Source organism: Opisthorchis viverrini, assembly GCF_000715545.1.
Source record: "Opisthorchis viverrini unplaced genomic scaffold opera_v5_44, whole genome shotgun sequence".
Taxonomy (NCBI): Eukaryota; Metazoa; Platyhelminthes; class Trematoda; order Opisthorchiida; family Opisthorchiidae; genus Opisthorchis; species Opisthorchis viverrini.
The window spans coordinates 1,479,614-1,502,979 of NW_008751700.1; the positions used below are offsets into that span (position 1 = coordinate 1,479,614).

The 23,366-nt window shown below is 44.9% G+C and overlaps 2 protein-coding genes across 2 annotated transcripts in view; one reads left to right on the top strand and one right to left on the bottom strand.

Annotated features, from left to right (window-relative positions):
• Positions 1 to 16,617, bottom strand: part of T265_03207 (hypothetical protein) — a gene marked incomplete at both ends in the record, with an annotated part of 30,253 nt that extends 13,636 nt beyond the window's left edge. The window contains 2 exons of the mRNA XM_009167626.1: positions 16,089 to 16,208; positions 16,581 to 16,617. Coding sequence (XP_009165890.1) covers positions 16,089 to 16,208; positions 16,581 to 16,617 — 157 coding nt within the window. The remainder of the gene's footprint in view (positions 1 to 16,088; positions 16,209 to 16,580) is intronic.
• Positions 1 to 23,366, top strand: part of T265_13188 (hypothetical protein) — a gene marked incomplete at both ends in the record, with an annotated part of 66,974 nt that overhangs the window by 13,089 nt on the left and 30,519 nt on the right. The window lies entirely within an intron of this gene.

Consider the following 23,366-nt stretch of genomic DNA (forward strand, 5'->3'; position numbering starts at 1 on the left):
ACCACATCATATTTTCATGGGTGTGATTGTCAGCGACACCTCTGCAAAGCAAATTATCGGTGGTGTTCCGGAGTAGTTCTTAAATCTCTAGAAAGTTTTTCGTATGCATCATGATACCAGAACAAGGCTGATGTTTGTGACCCCCAGCTGAGTGGTAACATGGTCATAGTGAAAGCTTCATTGTAATACTCTAGCTCGGAGACGGCCCAAATGCTCCGTCGTCTCACCAGCTGACTTCTTTGGTACGTATTTGGGCAGCGGTGTGTCATGGTTAAACCCACAAATCCCCTCTCTACTGTATTCGACGTAACAGACTGTGTTAAATTAGTTTTCACTGTGTTACCGCTTTTCCGCGACTGCTTTTTTCTCAGGTTTTACTATTGAATCTTTCGAGTTTCGGCATGATAGAGGGGTTGGTGCTCTCAAATTATGTTATTGGGTTACCGGGATATGGAAGATGGAATGTCAGATGGATGATAATTAGTAGGGCTGTGGTGTTTCAGGCCTTCTGACGAGGATTAGGAATTCTTGATGAACCTTTACCTTACCCGTATGATAATCGCTTGGAATAAAACCAAGGATAATCATTAGTTTAATGTGTCCGGCATCCACTTTTATCAGTAAACTGTGAATACGCAACCAGCTCTAAGCTCCATAACCTCTTTTAGTGTTGTGCTAATTGGCAGGCTTAAGTAATGTCACCCTGAAATCACTTGTCGGCTAAATGTGGGCTTGTGCAGTCAGCTTGTGTGGTAGTCAAACAGTATATCTGCGGTTAGGTAGAAACAACCATTGGTTGAATATATTGTCATACCAGAGTAACATGCCACAGCTTATAGGTGATTACTATGTGATTATTACTAGAATCGTTTCGACTACCCAGAATAATGTTACCCTAAATTAATTTTTACACAACTAGAATGTAAGGCAATAATGGTTCACGACACATCACTGACCAAGTAGGACTCGACCAGATAGAGTTTGACAGCTTATAATTCGATTGTAACATATTGCACCATTTAATGCTAAATCTCCTCAAAAAGTGCACCAGAAATTTTCCCTAAGATTTTGGTTGACGAAAAGACGTTTGTTTCACCTGTGAAGGAGACCAGATGATCGGATAATGCTAAGTGGTTACCTCCTAGTCAATCAATGGATTGACAGACAGCTGTTCCATTGTGTTAGAATCCATAATACCACAAAGGGATTACGGCCTGGTGCCAGCCGTGGTTAAAAATCAGGTTTATATTCAGTCGGTCTTCCCATTGTCCTAAACAAACAAATGATGGGGTTTTTTCGGCGCTCACATTAAAAAAGCGTCGTATGCGATATGCAGCGGTTCTAACTTGCTTTACCAGGTTTAAGATACGAGAAGTGTTCTCCAAAATCCAAGCATAGATTAGAAGGTGCTTCAAAAAATATGCAAACACTTTCTAGGGAATTAAATTGCCGGACTAATGTAAATAATCGGTTGATCTGCAACAAAATCAATAGCATTTTAGGGAACAAAATTTAATCGACTGTATGAGAAAACAGTGATATAAGCAGCATCATGTATAACCATGGTGCAACGACGTGTTTAAGCTAGGCCTGCACCGAAATGAAGAACCCGAGGAAGACCAACCTAGTAGTCGAAGAACATGAGTAACATAACCAGAAAAAAACGTTAGGAAGCCACCACCTTAGGACACCACTTTGGGCGCTATTGTGGGTATGGATTCATGCCAAGGGTTGTGCGCAAATCCCCATAGCTCTACAAACGCAAAGTCAACATTACGCATATGTTGCCTAACTTGTGTCACTATCTAGAACCTGCCCAATATAATTAGTCACGTTAATGAAAAACTGACTGGGGCTATACTCTGTAGGTAAACTATTGCGTCACAAAAATTCGAATGCTGGCGCTTCAGAGTATACCCCAACCAAGTCCCTTTGAACACGAAGAACCGTAGCAGTTGGATGGGTGAAAATAGCCTGGTAAGGTGGCTGGTGAGTTGGTAACCTATTAGTGATATGGCTTTTTAACCGACCGGTCGCACAACTAGAACTATAGGTGTTAGGATCACCAGATCCCAGAAATACAAATCTAGAGCATGAAGGTTAGAGGTTGATGATAATTTCACTTAAAATTTTCCAACTGTAATTTTATACCAGGTTACTATATAAATATGAGTAGTGAATATTCATAACCAGGATTTTGACTGTTCCGTCCGTAAACCTACAGATTCCGTTTGCGTTCATTTCAATCATTACACAGTTCACTCACAGATACAATCCAAATGGATATGGAGGAGATGCAACACACGTTTGCATTACTCTTATCGGAAATGACTTAAGAATTTTTTGGAAGATTCTCGGAACCATCAAACGTGATCACGCGGAAGAGTACAAACTTGTTAGACTAAAGTACAAAAACCAAGTAAGCCAAAGTGTGCCTATAGATTCCCACTTGTAACTTATTTTTCTCAGAGGAATAGGTAAAACAACCATGCTGGAGTTATATTTTTTCAAGCCGTCTTGTAAACCGTGAACCAGGTTCGTGTTGAGTTGCGGTGCATGTGGAAAATTTTGTTTTGGAAGATGTAGTTCAGGTAATTTTCATTTGTCCAGGAGAATTCTTCGTGTATTATTTTGGCAAACGTTTCCAGAGGACTTCATATTTTTTCTTTAGGTTCTTCTTTGATTGTTTGATAGCGGATACACACTTTGGGGCTGGATATCCTGCATTTAGGTCATCATTAAAATTCCTCTGGTGTCTTTTCAAAAGCGCTCCTTTGGAAAATTGTTCTTGGGTTGCCGCAGCCTTTTTAGAACTTCTGGCAAATCTCCTCTGGGCCCCAAACAAATTTACTCTGATAGTTCAGCTGGAATTGTGGAGAACGTTTATCCTCAGCAGTACTTAACAGAAGTATAAATCCTTAAGTTAAAAAAATGACGGACCCTTTATTTCCATGTCTTCAGGTACACAATCAGTCTGTTTATTTTAAATACGTGCGTCGAGCAATGCTACTGTTTTGTTTGTCACCCCTTTGGGACATCCTGGATATGAGTGAACTCATAAGTGTCACGTGCCACCTATTGTCCTGACTTGATGCGAAGCTTGTTAGGATGCCCACCAAAGTAACGTGTGTTGTGACGGTAGCCATTAAGGCCAAATTTTTCCCCGATTTTATGAGATTTTATGAGTTTATCATAACATACTCAGATTTCCAAATTTAACCAAGAGAGTTATCTGGCAAACTAGTGACCGTTGGTGAGTTAATATGCACAGAACCGGTAAAACATTACCTCCAATTAGGGTGAAAACCATGCTAACACCGAACCTCATGGTCACGCACTTGACGATATTTTGTTTCCAGAGTGCCGGCAACATACGAGCGTTCACAAACTGATGGCGATATTGAGCACGTATCATCAGTGTCGGTGCCGTTGCCGGTTGTTGGAATGTTCAAGTAGTATTTTTAAGTGCTGGTTGGTACACTGACTCCCGCAGCTTGTTTACTATGTATGTTCATTTTGCGTGAAATTAGGTTTGTGATACTCTACTACTAATTAGAGAGCGATCACGAAAATAACATTATTTTTCAAGACAAGTCGTATGTGTCGTAAGTATCACCTCTCATTGTCACTGCAGTGATACTTTTGGGCTTAAAACTAAGGAAAGTAATAACAACCGTATTGGAAAGACTGCGTGGAGTTCCAACAAGTCGCCTCTGCTTGCCAAAATAAGCTTTGGACAATCAGTGGAAATCTGTAGGTTCCAAAGCTAATATCGAACCAACATTACCAGGTGTTCGAAAGCTGATGCAGCTAGCCGTCCACACAGTTATTGAGAGGCTAAACTATACTTATGTTTTTTTGGCACTTCGATGAAACCAGAATGGCTCCTTGAAATACTCTGGACAGATGCATCGAACCGCGGTCCCACAAGAACCGGGAAGCTGGAGAAAGTTATCTCTCGTATATGGCCATAATTAGGATGTAGGTGAAACGAGTTAGGTCTTTTTGTGCCATAATTAGCACTTAACTTCATGTACGTAGCCCAAACTCAGGAGTAGCGTTCTCCTAAGCACGGGTGAGGGTGAATAAGGCTGTTTTCTATGGAGGAGAATGTCGGTAGCTCAGGTAGTGTAGTTGGTCGTTGGCTTGTTTGCTGAGCTGAGCAATTTGATTGCAGACGTTTCATCACTAATCGACGTGACAGCATCAGTGCGTAGTTATGCGTGGCGGTGGGTTAGTGGTTGTGCCGTTTAGTTGTGCTGTTTGGTTGCTAACTTAAGGCGTCTTCAACTAGGAGCACTGGAAACGAGCTTCATTTTCTGAATATCTCCCATAAAATTCGGCCGCACTGCCAGAGGTTACAGAGTTGAACACTTTTAACCAAATTATGGTAATTCAGCCTGGGTCTCGTGAAAACTAAAACTATTTCAAAGCAAAACTGATTATTCTTAGTAACCTTGTTGACGTCACGATAATTTCATCATTAATTTGCTTAATTTGCCTACTCAATTTTGATTTCCATCTGTTTTGCGCACCAGTACCCACCATTTACCCTGCAGCAAAGGCAGCGCCGTCCGACAGTTGTATATTAGTTCATGTGCGTTAGTTCATGTGTGTGAATGTGTGCGGCTGGCCTACTTTCTACTATGTGTGTTGCGCCGTTTCCTGAACCTGCTCTGGACTCTTCTGTAGCGATTTCCGTGTTTTCACATGGCGAAAACGAGCCAACATTCCGCTGGCCGGTGTTTACTTTGCAGACCTTAGCACTGCATTGTGCCGGTCAGTAACCGACTTGTACAATTGTTGAAGTCACAATAGTGGACACCTAAGTTTCGTTGTTTAACTTTGCTCACGCAAAAGTGAGCAAGTTGTGATGAGAATGACTGAAACTCCGCTCATTGCGCTTTTCGGTATTTTCCTGTTTTAATATTCCAAATACTGTGTATGTACGTAAATTCAAATACGCAAGTGTTGCTTGTTACGCTGCGCTTAATTCTGGATCACTAGTTCGTCTGGTTGTACGGATATGAGTATTGGACTCACGGCATATTTTCTACATTTTGTTGGCAAGGAGACGTTGATCAAGAATTTGGTTTATCCTGTATCTTCAATCGATATCTCCTACCATGCATTCAAGAAAAAGTTCTGCAACACTTCAAACCGGTTAACTTTGTAGCAGCCGAGAGCACTAGGTTCAATAGGTTGACCCGCTCGTATTCTCAGTCGGTTCGTGATTTCGTATTGCAGCCGCAGACACAGGAAGCCAAATGTGACTACGGTGCCCAGTTGGAAGACGATTTAAGTGCCCGAATTACAGCAAAAGCTGCTGCTCTTTCCGGATCAGAAATTTCAAACTATTCGGAAAATATGTGAGCAGTATGCAGACGTGAAGCATGTAACGAAGACCAAGGAAGCAGTGTTGTTAAATTATTCTAAAAGAAGTAATTTAAGGATGCGGACGAACAACAAATACAAACCTCAAACAAATTCTCGTGCCCCAAATCCATCAGTACGTCACTTCACATATCGTAATTCTAAATCGGCGGTTCAAAATTTTGGGAAATTACAATCTTGTGGACGAAACCATTCCAGATATTCATGCCCTCACAGACGAGCGAATTGTTTTATCTGCGGTAGAACGGGACACATTCAACTTGTCTGTAAGTCCAAAAATGTGTGTCACTTAACTTCTGACCCAAATACTGATGTGAAAGCAATATCTGAAGACATCACTACTCTTTCTCTGTCTGTTTTGTCCCAAAATTCGTTACGTTTTTAAAACTTTGATATCCGCTCCTGATCAAAAGCATGACTTCATTGTTGACAATGGTAGCGTTGAGTCCATTATTCCACAGTCAGACCTAACCACATTCTACCCCAGTGTCGTGATAGTGCCTACAGACGTTAACCTTCGCGTTATCACTGGACATTCGGTACCTCTAGTTGGTAGTTGCACGATCCCTGTAAGATTACCCCAAGGTACCTATATCGATTGTAGTTGTTTGGTTTCGACCTCGAAACTGAAACCTCGTACTGAAAGTTCTGCGCTCATTGCGAACTACTGACTTGCTGACTTCTGTGAATGAGAATGAACTCAAATAACTCATTCTTAAATATTCTGAGGCTACAGGCGGCATGCAAATACCTAAGGTAAAACTGGAAACAACAGGAGACGAATTATTCCATTTGGCTTACGCGATCCTGTTCGTCAAGCATTAATTTCAATATGTGCGAAAGGAATACTAACTCCTGTCGAATCATCGAATGTGTGGTCAATCTAGTTCACGGTTTCAGGAAGCCGACTTCACTCGACAGGGTTTCTGAAAGGAAATATATATAATCAATCACGACTCATGTACGCTCGTGTTTACATGTCAGCTGAACAAATTTCAGGTGGCTAACTCACCAAGTGCTTAATAAATCCCACTGTTCACAATTTCCGATCGGTGTCCACGCTGAAGCTGGAGCCTTACTGTTATAAAGGTAAACTCATTTGTTGCACCATGAGTTCCAATGACGATAATGAGGAAGTCGAGTTTACACCGATTGCCGCATTGTTGGATGCGACAAAGTTAATTCGAAAGGGAAGTGTACGCTAGTAAGTCGTAAGACCAAGTGATATAGACTTGAGCCTTATGATGCATGGACTTTATGCGTCCGCAAAATTTCACCCATGGATGTAGCCGCTGCAAAGACCTGGCAAGTGATCGGGTATTTGGTGTCAAACCTGTCCATTTAGAGCACTAAATCTTAAGTTCGCTCCACTTCTGCTTCCGGATACCAATACTGTTTAGCTTAATAGAATCGACTGGTAGCCATCCAACACTCAAACGCAGTAGCAGTCCCGTCAGTTATAGGGGTTTCATATTACCGAACGTGACCCGAGCCTTGCAGATACGCGCACTGACTTCATCCGTCACACTATAATGAGAATTAATGCAACTTCGAGTGTACAATAGACGGTTTACAAATTTGCACGCCTCTCCTTAGACTGTAAAGTGGTGTTCAGTTATTGCATTTTCAGGAACAGTGCTTCAAAGACTGATTTTTCGTACATTTATTTTCTCTCCTAGATTATAGTACTGTACAACTCACGTAATAAATTCCAGATAAACTGGCCTATCATCTCGGAATCCCTATTCCCGTCAGTACGTATATGTCTGATTTTCCTAACCACACCACCTATCTGCGTGCTCATACCGGTTGACTGTAGATCTCTTGCACCATGATAGAACTTATTAGCAAACCCAAAATTGATCATGCTCGAACGCTAGTCCACCAGGCACAAATCCACTCCTTTTCTGTCTCATTTAGTCATTCGTTATCACCACCCTTACTGTGGCAAACGTTCAGTTTTTTGGTATTATTGCATTTTATCCTATCAGATGTCTCCCCAAACTCATCGGGCCTCACTGATATCACTTCAAAACCTTGTCTTTCAGGCTTTGTTCTTCGGCTATGTGCTTCATCTGCAGATGCTTTAGGTCTACTCGGAAACCCCGCTCCACACAGAATTCTAGTCAACTCAAACATGACGTCCGTGACGGGGATGACGGGATACCGAAGTAATCGCATGGCACTGCCATACCCAGTTTGATGACACACTCGCAAATTTTACCTTCCTACTTCCTACTGTATACTCTCGCGAACTCATTCCATTATCTGCAGATACAAACAGACTGGTGCTTTATTCTGACTGTAACGTTATGATAACGCTTGACCGTATGCATGCACCCTTTCTTCCGCTTGGAAGATGAGAATGATGTCTGCATATTCCAGGCCAGCACGATTTTCGTCAGATGATATTTGAAAACTGGGTTTCACAGAACTTTTCAGCGTTTGTCTCATTTTCCCATCCATCACGAAATTAGATGAGAACGGCAAGCGTCGGCAATCCTGACAGACACCGCTTATGCACGAAGGCTTTCGGGGAGCTCCGTCTTATTTTCCGTACCATGTACGGCCCATCGTTTCTATGACGATACAAAAGATTGCGTGGTTGGCAGATCCTAATTCAACTGCATGCCCTCACCCCAAAGGTATTCCTGCCGTGTGGCTAACCCCGTTACCCGCCTTCTGCAATGGAGGAAAGAGAAAACTCAAATGAAAGCGATTTTTGTCGGACGCTTGTGGTTCCTGCCTGGGCATTCCGCATTTGTAGCATATATCCTGGAAAATCCTCTCATGAAGCAAAAATTCATTGATGACAGAGCAAAAAACACTAACAGAGACTCACTAAATACACGCGGTATGTCGCCTCAGAGGCGACCCGTATTGCGAAGCCTCCACACTTTTCTTTAGGTTGTAACAGAGCCATTCTGAGGTCACCTCAACGCACAAACGTGCAACAACAATAGACACGTTTTTCTTTGGTTTCATCTCCCTGCACTTTCCGAGTTACCTTAATTGCGCACAAAGTAGAAAACACCATCCCCTTGTAATTACATGCGCTCACGCCCGTTTGCATTATCCGCACCTGAGAATCAATTACCATTTTTGAAATCGGGCGTTCGCCTCAATGGAGTATTTAAGAACTATGACCACTTTTGGCCGCCTGCCATTTAAAGGCGCAGTCTAACTCAAAACTTAGTGCCTCCTAGCATATTTTCCTATTTTGAGTCCCCAGTATAGACACGGTTGTCTTATGGCCTCGTTTGAATAACAGCAAAGAACTACCATGTATCTTCGATGGACTCATGAATATCCTTGATCCACGGCGGTCTTAATTTGTCACGGTTCTTTGGCGATTTCTAGCTGTAGTGACAACCATAAAAAATCATCCCAGATGTCCATGTAAACTGCTGTCCACTGACCCAAGTAAGGCGTCGCGATGATGTTACTACGACCACCGTACTCAGTCTGACTTCTTGTCCGTAGTCCAGATATTTGACAGATGAGCGCGTTATAGTGTCCACTAGACCGTCACAATCGTTTTAATTTGTACCGGGACTTGAAAACACTGGCCACCCCTTGTGCTGTCTTGCTGCTTTGGTAATAAACCCACTTATTCATCCAAAGGCACTGTCAAAGTTTTGGTATACCCTCAGTGTGTGTGGACACGTTTCGTGGTGCTAATTTGACGTGTTCGTTTTATAGACGCCAAATTCTACAAATTTGACGCACAAAAGCAGAGATTTTCTGGAATTCGTTCTTCAAATGCCTCGTGAATTCTTTCTACATTGCACTGACAGTCCATCTTCCCTTCATTTATGTGCTTTAACCAGTTGACTTTTTCTTTTTTTGGCTTATGCGCAAATGCAGTCTATACGCGCGCGCTTACTGGCTTGTGCATAAATTGCATGCCTACCGAGAGCAGTCGGCCACCATCAAAGTACGAATTCCACACCCACAGTGGGTCTAGCGTACGTTTAAACAACTTCCAACAAAACTGCGGCCGCATGTGAGAAATTCAAGGGTTTAAATTAATACTATCAAATAATAAAACCCCATTTTGAAGATTGCTTCCTCGAAGCTACGGTTTCAGAGAAAGTTAGGTGTGCTTCTAAGGGTCAGCGGATCTATGCGCTTCAACCAATGTGACTGCCCAGCAGTACCATGAATTTGCACCACAGCGGCTACTTCAACCTCACGCAAGTGTTCTCTGTGCACTGCAGAAGAAGTGAAATTTTGTTTACTTTTCATTTTAATTTTACTTTTGTTTTTATTCTACTTCATTGAAATTGACAAATGGAACGGCTGTAAGAGCGGTGAGATTGACTCTCTCGCTCTCGAATTAAGGATTCTGTTCTTCGAAGGTTAGTTGTTATACGGCTGGTCATGTGCTATCTGAGGTCTACCAAGCCACCTTCAACGAACCTTGATGTTGCAATCCGTCTAACGAGGATTAAAGCCACCAGAAATAAGCTCTGCTAGCAGTGCCAATGAAATGCCCTGCGTTCAAAGTTCACCGTGGTCATACACAAATCCTGTGCGCGTCGCTACAGCCATGGCATCTTTTGAGGTTTGCCTTTCCTGATGCAATCATGCGGCAACTGCGTCTCCAAGAGGCCGCAAACCAGTGATTGCCAATTTACTCGTCACTTTCAGGTCAACAGGATACAGACTGCCTATCTAATATTTCTGATACAAAGGTTCTAACCATTATTTGGATAGTACAGCAAATATCTTCATCCCCCGTTGAAAATTTAACGTTTTTCACCAAGCGTGCTATCCTAATGAAAGGTCCTTCTAACTACTTCAGGATGCATTCCTCACAACCATGTGTTTTTTCTAGTGCCCAATTTAACCCTGCCGGAAATAAATTCCATTATCTGGAAACCGAGTCTTTATGAAAGGACCGAAACATGAGACGTGTTGGTTAAGTTTTATCTGCAGTCTGTTTTTTCAGGGCTGTTGTTTGGTTGCACCGTCTACGTCGTCTGCACTTTCGTGTATTTCTGAGCAAAACCTAAGTTGTGGCATGTCGTGCCAGCCTCCAATTTTACGTGATGCCCAACTTTAAGGCAGTTTCCAAAACAAGAACCCTATAAGGCGAAATGAGATCCACCGGTGCTACGAAATATGCTTGACAAGAACCTCGAACGAAGACATGGGTGGGACTTCCCCTTACAATGCAATATAAAATCCAGATAGGGAAGAAATTCTTCGCTTTTAACTTGTGATGCTTTGACTACAGTTTGTTTCACACCGAAACCTGAGGAAAGCACTTACAGTTTACGTCTCCAGTACACCTGGTGTTGCATCAGCGTTTTCTGTCCAGACGTTTCCTCTCAAAGTGTGGGTTGATATTTTCGTGGATTCTTCCCTGGACGTTTTTGGGAGAATATTAGGCTTCTCCCACGAAAGTTGGGCGAGTCTCTCATAATCTGTTTGACAGTCTACTGCCTCTATCTTTGAGTTCTGGTTATGCGAATAAACGAACGAAAATGATAGTGCCTCCTTCTCGGCATATCCTGATTTTGCGCATCCTTGCATGCTTCAACGAAATTTATTCGATGCTTGAACAAAAATGCGCACAGAGTTCGCGATACCAGTGGAAGGAGAAGGCTTTCGCTGCGGAGTTATTTGTTGGAAAAGGCCAACTGCGCAGTTACAGACTATTGGACAGGGGGGGGGAAAACTCTCATATGCATCTTGTTTACAAATACTGAATATCCATCTCCTTGAACGCGTCTTCCTGAACTTTCCTGGATATTCATTAACTGTTACACAATTGCAAGCAAATGCTACAGAGCACTCCACAAATTCTGCAACAGAACTCACTTTTCAAGAGACGCAAAGCGGATTCACGAGAAAACATGCTACTAACATGCCCTTCCGACAAACTAAGCCAAGGAATTCGTCGCGGCTAGTAAAGTTAGCAGATTGTCTATGACCACCAGCACACGCTGCATCGGTCGCATTGCAAGGGACACCTTCACTGGTATGCTGAGTTCCCGATAGAGTTGCGGGAAGAATCAGGCACGCGCAGACGCTACAAAAATTTGTACTTTGTGGTTCATTTACAACTTTTGCTGATCCATACGGTATTTTGAGAGCATATAACGTGTTCTGTCGGTGAATGGTTCAGGCCGGGTGAACTGCACGCAAGCCATTAGACTGGTTGTGGCAGTCTTCGTATCCTCAACAGGTTCCAAAAGGTTTCCGTACGTGAACATCCTGGATGAGTCAGTTGAGGTTTTCAAGCTGGTTGGAATGGGCATGGGAATCGTAACAAATTGAGATCAGCATGGTCTGAGGACATCGTTTCGCCCCTTGAGGGCTCAGGCTGGTTCATTACTGCCGTTTAAACGAGGAACTAAGGCGGCCTTATCTTGACTGAGGATTCAAAATAGTTAAATTTATCAAAAGATCAGCTAGGGGGAATCGAGGTATAAGTGTAACTGTGGCCCGAAAAAGCAGGCAGAGGAGGGTACCCACACTTTAACAAACACTAAGGTTGAGATAATAGAGAATGTGGCACTTGTAATGTGCTATTTTTATGCTCATTTTCTTCTCCTTTTCCCCATCAATATATGTCATGTTACCGCACAAAGTTTGTCTGCTTCTTGGGTTCAACTTGATTTCAAGATTTTTTGCTGAGTGAATGTTGCTGTGGCTCTCGATTGAGCATCACTTGTTGGTACCATTCCCAACGTGAACAAAAACTTTGGCTGAAAACACTGGACCTACGTGTTTAAATTATTAGACAAATATTGTGAGTGTCGGAGATCCGGAATATCAGAGAAGTAGAACCTTCTCTTCTTGGTGTGATGGTTCAGTGGAATACGGGCATGCAGAAATTTCTCTTGTAAACCGTGGGCCGAGACTTACTTAGATTTTTCTCGTGACTACAGAATACTACAGAGTGATGTTGTGTGATGGTTGCGGGCAGGGTGGGAAATGTGTAAATAAAGAGAGTTCATTTGCTACGTGGTGCAAAGTGCAGTTTTTGATGCACAATTCAGTGGTCTACCCTTGACCTAGTAGAAGAGTACGAAGGAGGTTGCGAGAACTTTGTGTGCTGTTGGGGCTTTACGACTATAAGATGGAGACCGTGTGGTCTCTGGTATGCTATACAAGATATGACCACTGATCTATGCCAGTAGCATCATCGTTTACAGTTTTGATCAAGATTTCTTAAATGAGTGTCTGGAGGTGTATATACCTCAGTTGAAAGTTGGTGATTAGCTGGCAAATATGTAGGGATATAGGATTACTATTATCGGAGATTGCTAAGGCAAGAATAGGGGTTGAAAAGTCATCGCAGATATCTTTGAGAAAGATTCAGTAATGCCATTTCAGGAAGTGAGCGTAGAAACTGTAGTGGAAGACAAGTTACTAGTTAGTGGCTACAATGAACGTTGGCGTTTCGACTGGGAATATTTCATGCTGTTAATTGGTGTGCGGACAGCGTTGCTGACTACCCCTCAAATTTCAACACTTTTACAGTAAGCAGCACCTCAAGGCATGAAGGAACAAGAGATTGGAGATAAAGGTGAGTTGTTTGGCAGTGTGGCACGTCTTCGGTATGGCGCAGCCACAACCTAAAAAACCTCAAATATTTTACAAAATGTATTGTGTCAGGGACATTTTGTGAGGCGAACAACTTGCATATGTGACAGCATTTTCTACTCTTCCACGAGTGGTGTTTCGATTCGTAAAGTGAAGTCCTGGGACTAATGCTACAAATGGGAGAAGCTCAGGTCAGCAACGCAGGCTTTCGACATAACTTGTGTTCCCTGCACTTTTCTCAGAACATTGTTGAAATTATTGATAGTTTCAAAAGGTACTAAAATCGCTCCCGATGTGTTCTCGAGTGGCGGGTTTTGATATTGGGTTGACCAGACGTGGTTTCATGGTCGTTCAGGGTGTACCTAATACTGGGCTAAACGCTCTGAACCCATGACAGAAGGTCAAGAATGAGACTAAGCACGGAGTTCGATGGGTACTTCGAAAGAGGGCACGCGGATGAAGGGAGAGTTTTCGCGGCGCTGTCTATATTGCCTCCAGAGCCAGAAGTTGAGGACGTGGTATAGTTAGGCTCAGTGCGTGTCTGGGGATAGATATTGGATGAACAGTACGACCAGGCAAAACATATGTGGATATACAGACAAATGAGTTATGAGAATGGGCGATGAGATGTCAAGATTCGTCGACAGTTCAGATCAAAAAGACGGGAGTGGTGGCATTTGGGTAGTGTACGATATTTGGATGTGGGTGGAAGTATGTTTGTTCCTTGGGCAATGAGATGGGGGAAACTTGAGGACCCCCGGTCAGACATCATTAGAGGCAGCTTGACTAGCAGTGTTTGTCCTAGTTGCCTGGGTATTCGGATAGTTTAGGCATGATTGTGCATGTGGAGATGGGTGGCAGTGTTGCCTTAAACGGTGAGTTAGATCAGGCCCAAACCCACACGTGGAGATGAACTTTAAGATGACCTGGAATAAGGGGGCCGATTTCAGCGTTAAGTATGGTTGAGATGCTGGAGCTTTTGGCTTTGACCGGATGCTTAAAATCACAACTAAGTCGGTTGACAAACACAAACACCGGAGCTGATAAGCAGCATCCAGGAGCGGGGACCGCAGTCGTTGAGGGTGCTAGAGCGGGTTAAGTGTGTGACGTTTAGAAGGAAAACGGATGTTGTCTCCAACAACCTCCAAGGTATAAGTGGTGCAGAAGCGTGGTGAAGTTAGTTTTCAGTGCTTTATGAGGACAGATTTGGCACTAGCTACTAGCTCACTCCCTAGATCGTCATTACGGCTCCATCTATACACGTTTGAAGATGTCCAAGGCACCAAAATTCTACGAGTCAAGTCTATACTGGCTTAGCTTACGACTTGCCAGTGCACACCCCTATCTGGCCCTAAAATCACTACGTCTAATAACGCGCATACTCACTGAGTCCTGACATCAAAATATCGGTGTCCACACGGATTTTCCTTGTCAAAAACGGGGCAAGCCGAGCAAGTTGTAATTTTGTCCTCATAACAGTAAGACGATTGGACAGGTTTACTCATGATATGTGGTAGGCAACATATTTCTCCATTCAAAATGCCTGACGAATGAAAATTCCTCACAAAAACTTAAACTAAAACAAAAAACCACCGCCGAGGCTTCGTGGCGTTGGGCTGTTGGGCCTGGGGTCAGGGTAGCAAAAAGCGTAATTGAGAATGATAAAGTAAGGGGATTGCCAATGCAGATAAATGCGCGGTAAGCTTGTCGGCGCGATGATTCGGATGAAAAGCATCTAATAGTACGTTGGACTGGGTGAACAACCGTCGAAAAAGTTTATTCCACGCAATGGCCACGTGAAATGAGGAAGTTTTGCCTAGTTAAGGTGTGCGCTGTGAGCCTGAAAACCTTCCTGCCATGTCAGCGCCATGTGTTGGCTGGATTAACATTGAAAACGTCGTTAGCCAGACTTTGTGCAAAAGGACATAGGTAAGTATTGGGTCTCCTTAGAGGCGACGATGCTGCAGAAAAAGAGGTCAAGCAACACGAGACGCGTTTCATGGTACACGGATGTAAAGCCGGTGGCCATTTTTGTAGCAGCTCGTGGACACGCATAAAGTATTTGAAAGTCCATGCAGACGACGCGGAGGTGCGTCGAATCATCCGTAGAGTATCAAATGCTTTTTAAGGTGATATCTCGTGGTGCAACGAAGGACACGTTTGAAAAGAGCCAGATATCCAAATTCATTTTGGTGATAACCTCGAGGCGGTTGCTAGACCCCGAATCCCCACCAGCTATAATAATGTATATCCCCAACTTGTGGGCGGCATACCGTCTGGCATGATCATGCGTTTACAGTCAGGCTGGGGTATGACAGGGGGATTTGCGGGTAGTGGGGATTGCGAGCAAAGGGGACAATGTCATAAACAGTGGGAAGTACTCGATTAAATAATAATAATATGTTTCTTTCGCAACTTGTAGGGAACAATAGACATGAGGTTCAAAGAAGCGACTCGGAACCAGAAAGCCCAGCTTACAACCCCTTCACATTTCGATACCAGCAAAGACGGTATTCCTAGTAACCTCGGGCTGTTCAGTAGTACGAAATGATTTATTTTTGCCTCCGTAACCTGGCAACACCCTTTTCCCAAATCTACCACTAGAATTTAAGGTCCTGAAAGACCATGAAAATCTCGGAACACGTCTGCACCAGTTGGATAAAGAAATGTCCCTCCTCCGAAACATACAGTCGATCGCATGTCCCCTGGATCCTGACACAGCATACGACCCAAACAACCTAGAAAAAGCGTCAATCCTTATTGACACGATTGCTTCCGAGATTTGTCAACGCATCGAATGCTGGCATCAGTTCCTAAGATCCGATGCACCTGGTCGAATTCCGCTTGAGCCTGCCAAAACTGCCATGCTGATTGCATGCGGTATGCACGCCACAACGCGCACAGCTCGGCATCTTCGGAGGCCAGAACCTTTCATGTACTGTTCAATACTAATGCAATGCTGGGATAAAAATAATGTCGCACGTCTGACAACATCCTAAGCTTTTATCTCCTCTGCCTAAAAACTCGGAACCCTAAAAATTAAGGCTGCCCGTACTTGATGCAGACAACTTACTGAAAAGTTACCCAAAACTGTTTCCCGTTTAGCATAATGCGTGCCACTACGTCGCACAAACCTGCCTGCTGGCGCCAGGCACCGTACCGCACGCTCATGACCATGAGCTCTCCGCTTCTATCCTTGGGCGCCTTCACCACACCAACTAGTTTGAGAGCCGATTTAACCGATTTAACGGTATCTAATCAAAACATACATGAGGATGTAGCCAAGGATGACAGCACAGATTCTTCCTGTAGACTTACTGGCTTAATGATGCTTTGTGTCTCCCCATCAAAGCCCTTTCTCGGGCTCAAGCACCTGCTGTCCAAGCCTCGCAACATACTCCTACATTAACTGCCCAAGCTTCTGCTCTTCGCTCCTCTTCTACAAACCTGACTATACCCGAACCCCTCATAAGTGCATCTGTAGACCCTCGAACCGTACAAACCAGTTCCCTGACAGGATCTCTAAACCAAAGCTACAATTACCTAATCCTAGCCCTCAGTAAGATCCGTCCTTCTGGCAACCCACGTTTTATTTATCTAGGATACATTTTTTGGCAACTACCTACCTACATACTCTGTGGCCTTCACCTTTTCTAAAGCCATGTGCAGCTTGTAGTGGTTAACGGCCCTATGGAGTCTCTAGTGAACTGAACAAATTACTGGTGTAAGCCAGATACAAAGTCACAAAGAGAAAAATACAAGTAAATCTTGACCCACAGTTCAAAATAGAAGATTCCGTAGTTCCGTATTCCGTTGAACCACCACACAAAGAATAGTTCTATCTTCCTGGTATCCCAGATCTCCGGTGATCGAAATATTATTCCACAAGTGTGAATATATTAGTCCAGCGTTTGTAGCTGAAATGTTTGTTCACGTTTAGTATTAGCAGCGGTCAGATATAGCTAACCGGCGGTCACAACAACAGTCACTCAGCAGAAGTCTCAAAGTCACGTTGGAGCCAACGCGCGGCGGTAGCGGTTGTATTTCAGTAAAACAAACTTTTGTACAGCGATGTGACTGGTAATGATGGGAAAAAAGAAGATGATACTGAGCATGAAAAAGAGCAGTTTACAAGTGCTACAAGCTCAACCTCCAGGACATTTATCTGTATCTTGACTTCTGTCTCTAGATTTTCCTCCACTACAACCATCGTGGAGTGTTCCGGTTCACTTCCAGCGGAGGTTGACTGCACCAGTAACTTCCTTGCTACACCGCGTCCTCGTTTATCTTGCCTCTCTTACCATATGCCTCTTATTTCATCTCCTCCAAACGGCCTAGTTTGACTACCGGTGCCCTCCACCCCCTAAGATTCGATGCTGAATGCACTAAACGATAAATCCTCCTGCCCTCTTAGTGCTCCTGTCTTACCCTCTCATTTCCTGTTTCCTAAACATTTCACGTGCTCATCCGTCTTTCGCGACTTAAATCCTGCTGTTTCTGTTCGGTTGCCACGCACGACGTCATGTTCGAATTACATTTATTACATTTTTACAAACGATTACCCAGCCCAGCCTGTTACTCTTTGTCCATGAAGCCCCGCTGCCTGCGCTGCCACCCAAACGCTGTCTCCATATCCACCACGGTACGTGCCAGCGTCTTATTCTCACACATCTCCGGGCCCTAACCCGCCCACCGATTCGGGTACACCCGATTCTCCTATTCCATTCCCTACTGAACTCCCTGGGCTTGCCAACATCTTACTAGCCACCCTACCCATCTCCTCCGATCCCGCTTGTAATATTTCTGTCCTTTTAATCAACACCCTCTCTCTTTTACGTAAATTGCACTACATCCAGGTTATCTCCACCATATCTTGCCCACCTTCATAAGCATCACTGGGGCGTGCGTCCTTCCTAGCACGCCTGAAGCCCTTACCCCAATTCCGGGATAAACTATCTTCCGTTCCGATCGTTTTTACTGCTGTGAGGGTGTCTACCTCATACGCTCCAGTACTGGAATGGAAGTCTCCCCTATTGACGATCCACTAATGGCGGACACACCAGACTCTGGCTTTCTGTCTGTCGGGCTAATCCGCCGTCCTCGATCGTTTGTACATGCCCCCTATACACTCCACTAGCCCGATTATTCGTCCATCCACGCTTCTTTCTGCAAGGTGGCATGCTACCAAGCGGTCATAATTGGAGCTTATGCATTAGTAAAAAAAAATTACCTACCACTACCAGGTATTTTATCTGGTTGAGGGAAAGTCAAGCCAGTAAAACAGCTTAGTTACTTCGAACAAGCGAACGACAAACAGAGGCTGAAAAAGGCAGGTCACCGAGGTAAATGAGGGGGCAGCTACTATTGGGACAATGGAAACAGAAAGGAGATGACCAGAGCTTACGAACCATGGCTAAACGATGACAGAGTGTGAGCTATCGACCCAAGCAGTGGGAAACCGCAATGTTGCGTGCATGTGCTGAATGGATTGTGAGGCGTATAGTCCGTACGCAGTTATGAGGAACTCCGACTTTCGCTTGGTTCACGTTGCCTGGGGTTAGGCAAGACGGGGCGCCACTCATTAAACAGGGCGGATAGAGTAGTCCAGGGCGTTAACGTAGCTGGGAGGAACACGGCATAACTTGCTTTGAGCAAGGCAGACGTAGCAAGTTATAGTAAGGGGGCGGCTTATTTTTAATCATTGTTTTCACTATTTTTTCGTCCACTAAGCATAGCTTCCCCAAACTCGGGGCTGGTTTGGACTCACTTCATAAGGGAGATCGGGGAACAGTTGGGTGGTGTGTAGGGCGTCTGTGACCTCACACGTAAGAAAATCGTCTATAGATTGTGAAAACCTATGTTGGTGTGTGATATTCTGAGAACGACCTCAGAGACTGTTCCTGATGCGAGCTTAGTAAACCAAGAGAATGCAGTATCGTATCAGGTGGGACGGAGCAGCGACAGGAAGTCATGTGGGACTTAGAAAAAGAGAAGCTTAGTCCATGGGCATTTGACCAGCGAGTCAGACAGTCTGCCGTGTTCGATCTGGCGAAAGGCACGGCTTTTATCGGAGGCAGGAAATACGTAAGCAATTTTTATGTCGTCCGCAAAAAGAAAGGATCTACCATGGGACACGGCGTCGAAGATGTCGTCGATATACAGTAGGAAGGGGATGGAGCCAAACACGCTCCTAAGAATGACTCCGCTGGCGATCAGTAGTAGAAAGGAATATTTGTCACCAATCTGCGTTATCTGTGAACTATCAGATATATAGGAGATGAACTAGCGAAGCAAGGACACAGTGATGCCAACAGATTTGAGTTTCTTCAGCAGGGATGCATGGTCAAAGGCTTTCTGGATAACCAAATAGACTGTAGCAATAGTGTCCGGCATTATAGGCTGCAGTGACGATCTCAAGGAAATAAAGGTGGCAGCCATTGACGGATCACTGTCGGTCATCTATGGCATTTGCAGCCAAGAGTAACCTGATTAACGGGCCTTTGGCTGGACGTTCGAGGGTTCGCTGCAACAGGAGGTATGACGGATTATTCTGTTATTCTGTCGCGGAGGTGTGAAATGAGCGGCATAGATTGTGGTATTGGGCTTCGCAGAAAGAGATAATCAGCAGCTGGCAAAGTAGGCGTTCAAGTGGTCGGCTATATTAGCAGGATTAGTGATAAAACTACCGTCGGTGGAACATAGACAGGTAGCTTCACGGATTCACGGATTGATACACAGGATCGAGGCTTTTGCCCAAGTTTCCCGGGTCGGTTTTGTTCTTGTCGGTCAGTGGCTGTCGTTCACCTGAAAGGCACAAGTGAAAAAAGGGTGTAGCACTGCTCTTTATGTTCTCAGCGCGGGGCAGTATGCTCGCCAGCGCGAGGATTCGCATAAATAAATGTCTAATAGTGCTTTAAATTGGGTTCGAGAAGGAGCGTGTACAACCGTCGGAGGAAGGTCATTCCACGCAGCTACTACCCGAAATGAAAAAAAGTTTTGTCTAACGGATGTGTGTGCCCTGAGCTTGAAGATTTTCTTACTATGTCCCCGCCGGGTGTTTGCTGGGTCAACGGTAAAAAACCTGTTTGCCAAGCTTTGTTCAAACAGGGCGTAGGTAAGAATTAGGTCCCCTCGGAGGCGACGGTACTCCAGGGGAAAGAGATCAAGCGTCGCGAGACGCGTTTCGTAGTCCACGGACTTGAGGCCGGCAACCATTCTCGTGGCGGCCCGCTGGACACGCTCAATGAGGGTAACGTCTTTCGTACGTCCTGAGTAGACAACTTGGTTGGCGTACTCCAGGAGCGGTCTGACGTAGGCCCCATAGAGTATTTGGAAGTCCATGCGAGTAATACGGGAGAAGGTACGTCGGATCATCCGTAAAACGGCGAATGCCTTTTGGGCCGATTTCTCATGGTGTAGTGCGAAGGACAAGTTTGAGGAGACCCAGATGCCTAAATCTTTTTTGGCATCTATCCTCATGATGTTTTCTGGTCCCTTTTCACCATGCATAACAAAGGCATTCGCTGAATCCCCTCCAAACGACACATGGACGCACTTTTCATCATTCAGAGGAAGGTGCCAGTCCAACGACCACTGCTTGGCAGCGTCTACATCCATTTGGAGGGCACTGGCATTGGAACTCCAGGATTTCAAGTCGTCCGCAAAAAGTAAACATGGACTCGCAAGAACGTCTGGGAGGTCGTTGACGTAGATCAGAAACAGGAGTGGTCCCAAGACGGAGCCTTGAGGAACTCCAATGGAGACCGGCGCTGGAGAGGAATAGGTTGAGCCTATTCTCACTCGGAATGACCTGTCTGATAGGAACGCCTTGATCCAGCGAAGGATTTTCCCTTGAATCCCGTAGGACTCGAGTTTGTGGAGCAGCGGGACGTGTGGGACCCTATCAAATGCTTTTGAGAAGTCGAAAAATGTGGCACCCGATATGAGTCCTTCGTCCTTGGCTTGGGTTAAGCTACCCATAAACACGAGCACGTTTGTCACGCAAGAGCGGTTCGGGAGAAATCCGTGTTGAGCTGCAGATATCAGGTTGCTGGAAGTAAGGTGGTCTAGAATAGCTCACTCCTGAATGCGTTTCATCACCTTGCACGGCACGCTAGTGAGTCTTATAGGCCTATAGCTGCCAGGCGATAGTCGGTCACCAGTTTTGTAGATTGGCGTGACAATCGCTTTCTTCCAAGCAGAGGGAAGACGGCCTTCGTCAAGCGACTGACTAAACACCATGTGTAAATTGTTTGCCAGTGTGGAGGACGTTTCCTTCAGGATCCTTGGATGAACCTCGTCGAGCCCCAATGCGCAGAATGGATTGATCTTGAGCAAGAGTGACTGTGTTTGGGTACAGCGCTCACGGAATAGGCGGCCGAGTAATAGACAGCAAGAAGGGTCCCCGCTCTCTTCAGGGGATACCCGTAAGGAATCTCGGTCCGTTGAAATCTTGCTGATGACGAATATAAATGAAATAAAGATTTCCGATATCCTCTGCCGGCTCGGTGTATTTCGTTGTCCAAAGTTTTCAATGATTTGTCATGCCGAGAGATACCAGGATGAAAACTCCCAATGGAAGAAGCAAATTCAACGTCAATAGATTTTTGTAGAAGCTATCACAAATGAGTTTTGTGTTAGTCGGGAGAAAGAAGTCGTCCCGCTTCCGGGAGGCGAACAAGCATGAAAGAGCAAGCAAAATATCCGGAGTCAGTAGGTGAAAGAAAAAATGCTTCGGAGGAACAGTTTCGCTGTACCTGACTACGTTGCACGAAACGGCGTGGCGATCGCTACCTGGGTAGCAAGGAGCAACTGCGTCCGTAGCCAGATGACCCTCAATTGAAAATATTCGGCCTAAGGTATGTCGGCCGCGGCTAGGGCCGCGTACAATCTGGGACCGTCCCTGCACACTAAGTTAGGCAAGCAGTAAGGTGTAACGTGTGAGGCCCAAAATGGAGAACCAGGAAATATCCCATAGGTTGAAGTCACCCAGCAAGAATTTAAACAAATGAGTAAGGGCATGGGCGGTGGAGATAACACAGAACAAGTCAGTAATAGAAGCGGAGGAGGGAGCGGTTTTAGATAGATACAATCTACTAATACAGTTTGTTTGGTTTGTTCTATAGAGATCCAGATGGTCTCCGGAATCCCTTTTGGGCTGGAATCATCACTAGAGGTTGCGCGAAGTTCCGAGTGGAAATAGATGGCACAGACTTTACCCCTTGACTTCCTTCCTCCGGAGCGATGGATTGAGTTTCTACTGAAAGCCACGTTTCGGTCACACAAAGCAGACTTGGTTGCGCAACGGCGATAATGACACGGAGAGTACGGACTTTTGGCAGCAGTGAGTGAGCGATAAACAGCATCTATGATAAGTCCATTGGTGGACACCAGGCTAATTGGGAATTTACCAACCTCGTTTACGGTGAAGTTCGGCACCAGAAGAAAATGGGTGGGGGTCAAGAGTATATGAAGTAGGGTTGACTAAGCTTGTGTTCAGAATATGTCGACGTGTATTCACCACTGGGGTAAAGGGGCGAGTAGTGGGTGAATTACGTTTGAATCTACGACAGCAGGTGGGGTAGCGAATAACTCTGGAAGGCTGGTCTGCAGTTGGAAGCGGTTGGAAGTCGGGAAGGGTTTTTGGGACGTAAAGTCATTCGCATCGGCAGGTATGGAGAGTGATATAGTGCAGAAAGATGCGGTGGTTATGGGGGATTGGTGGCTTCTGAAAATTGTCTACAGTTGGGACAGAAGTGGGTGAGCAGGATGTTGGAAGCACATTGGGGTATGAGCTGGTCGCTGGTGTCTGCGGATGTGGGGCTCTACCAAGCTCACAGTACGTGTGTTTTGATGTACTTGTCATGTAATTGTGGGGTGGCCGGAGCAGAGTCCAGTTATCTTCTGAAGATTAAGGGATAGACTCTGGAGGGTGTAGTGCGCTCCGTATCACGGCATTAACAATGAATATTGGAGTTCGAGGGCGCAGTTGGCGGAGGAGGAACGCAGAGGGACACAGGTCAAGGGGTCTGTGACGAGAACGACTACTGTCAACGTCTGGTGTAGTCATCGTTCTGGCAAGGAGATGTGCCACTTCAGTCGTTTGAGTACCAGGGGAGAGTTCTACTGGACTGATGGGGGCATTTGCAGTTATTACGGATGGTGAAGCGAAAAGTTTAATTTCAGGAGCGATGGGAGGCCCAGGGTTTCCTAAGGCTATGAGGCTAGAGGTTGCTAAATAGTACGCTGTGTTTAGTGCTCAGAGTAAACACAGAGCACTGAGATTTCAAGGGTGCCTTAGAAGTGTCAACGCAAGTGATGGCGGTTGATGGGGGCAACAGGTTTAGGTAACTTTTTGGTGAGGTGTCTTTGTGTTTGAGTGCGGGCAGCTCTGATTTTTATGGTTTGGAATT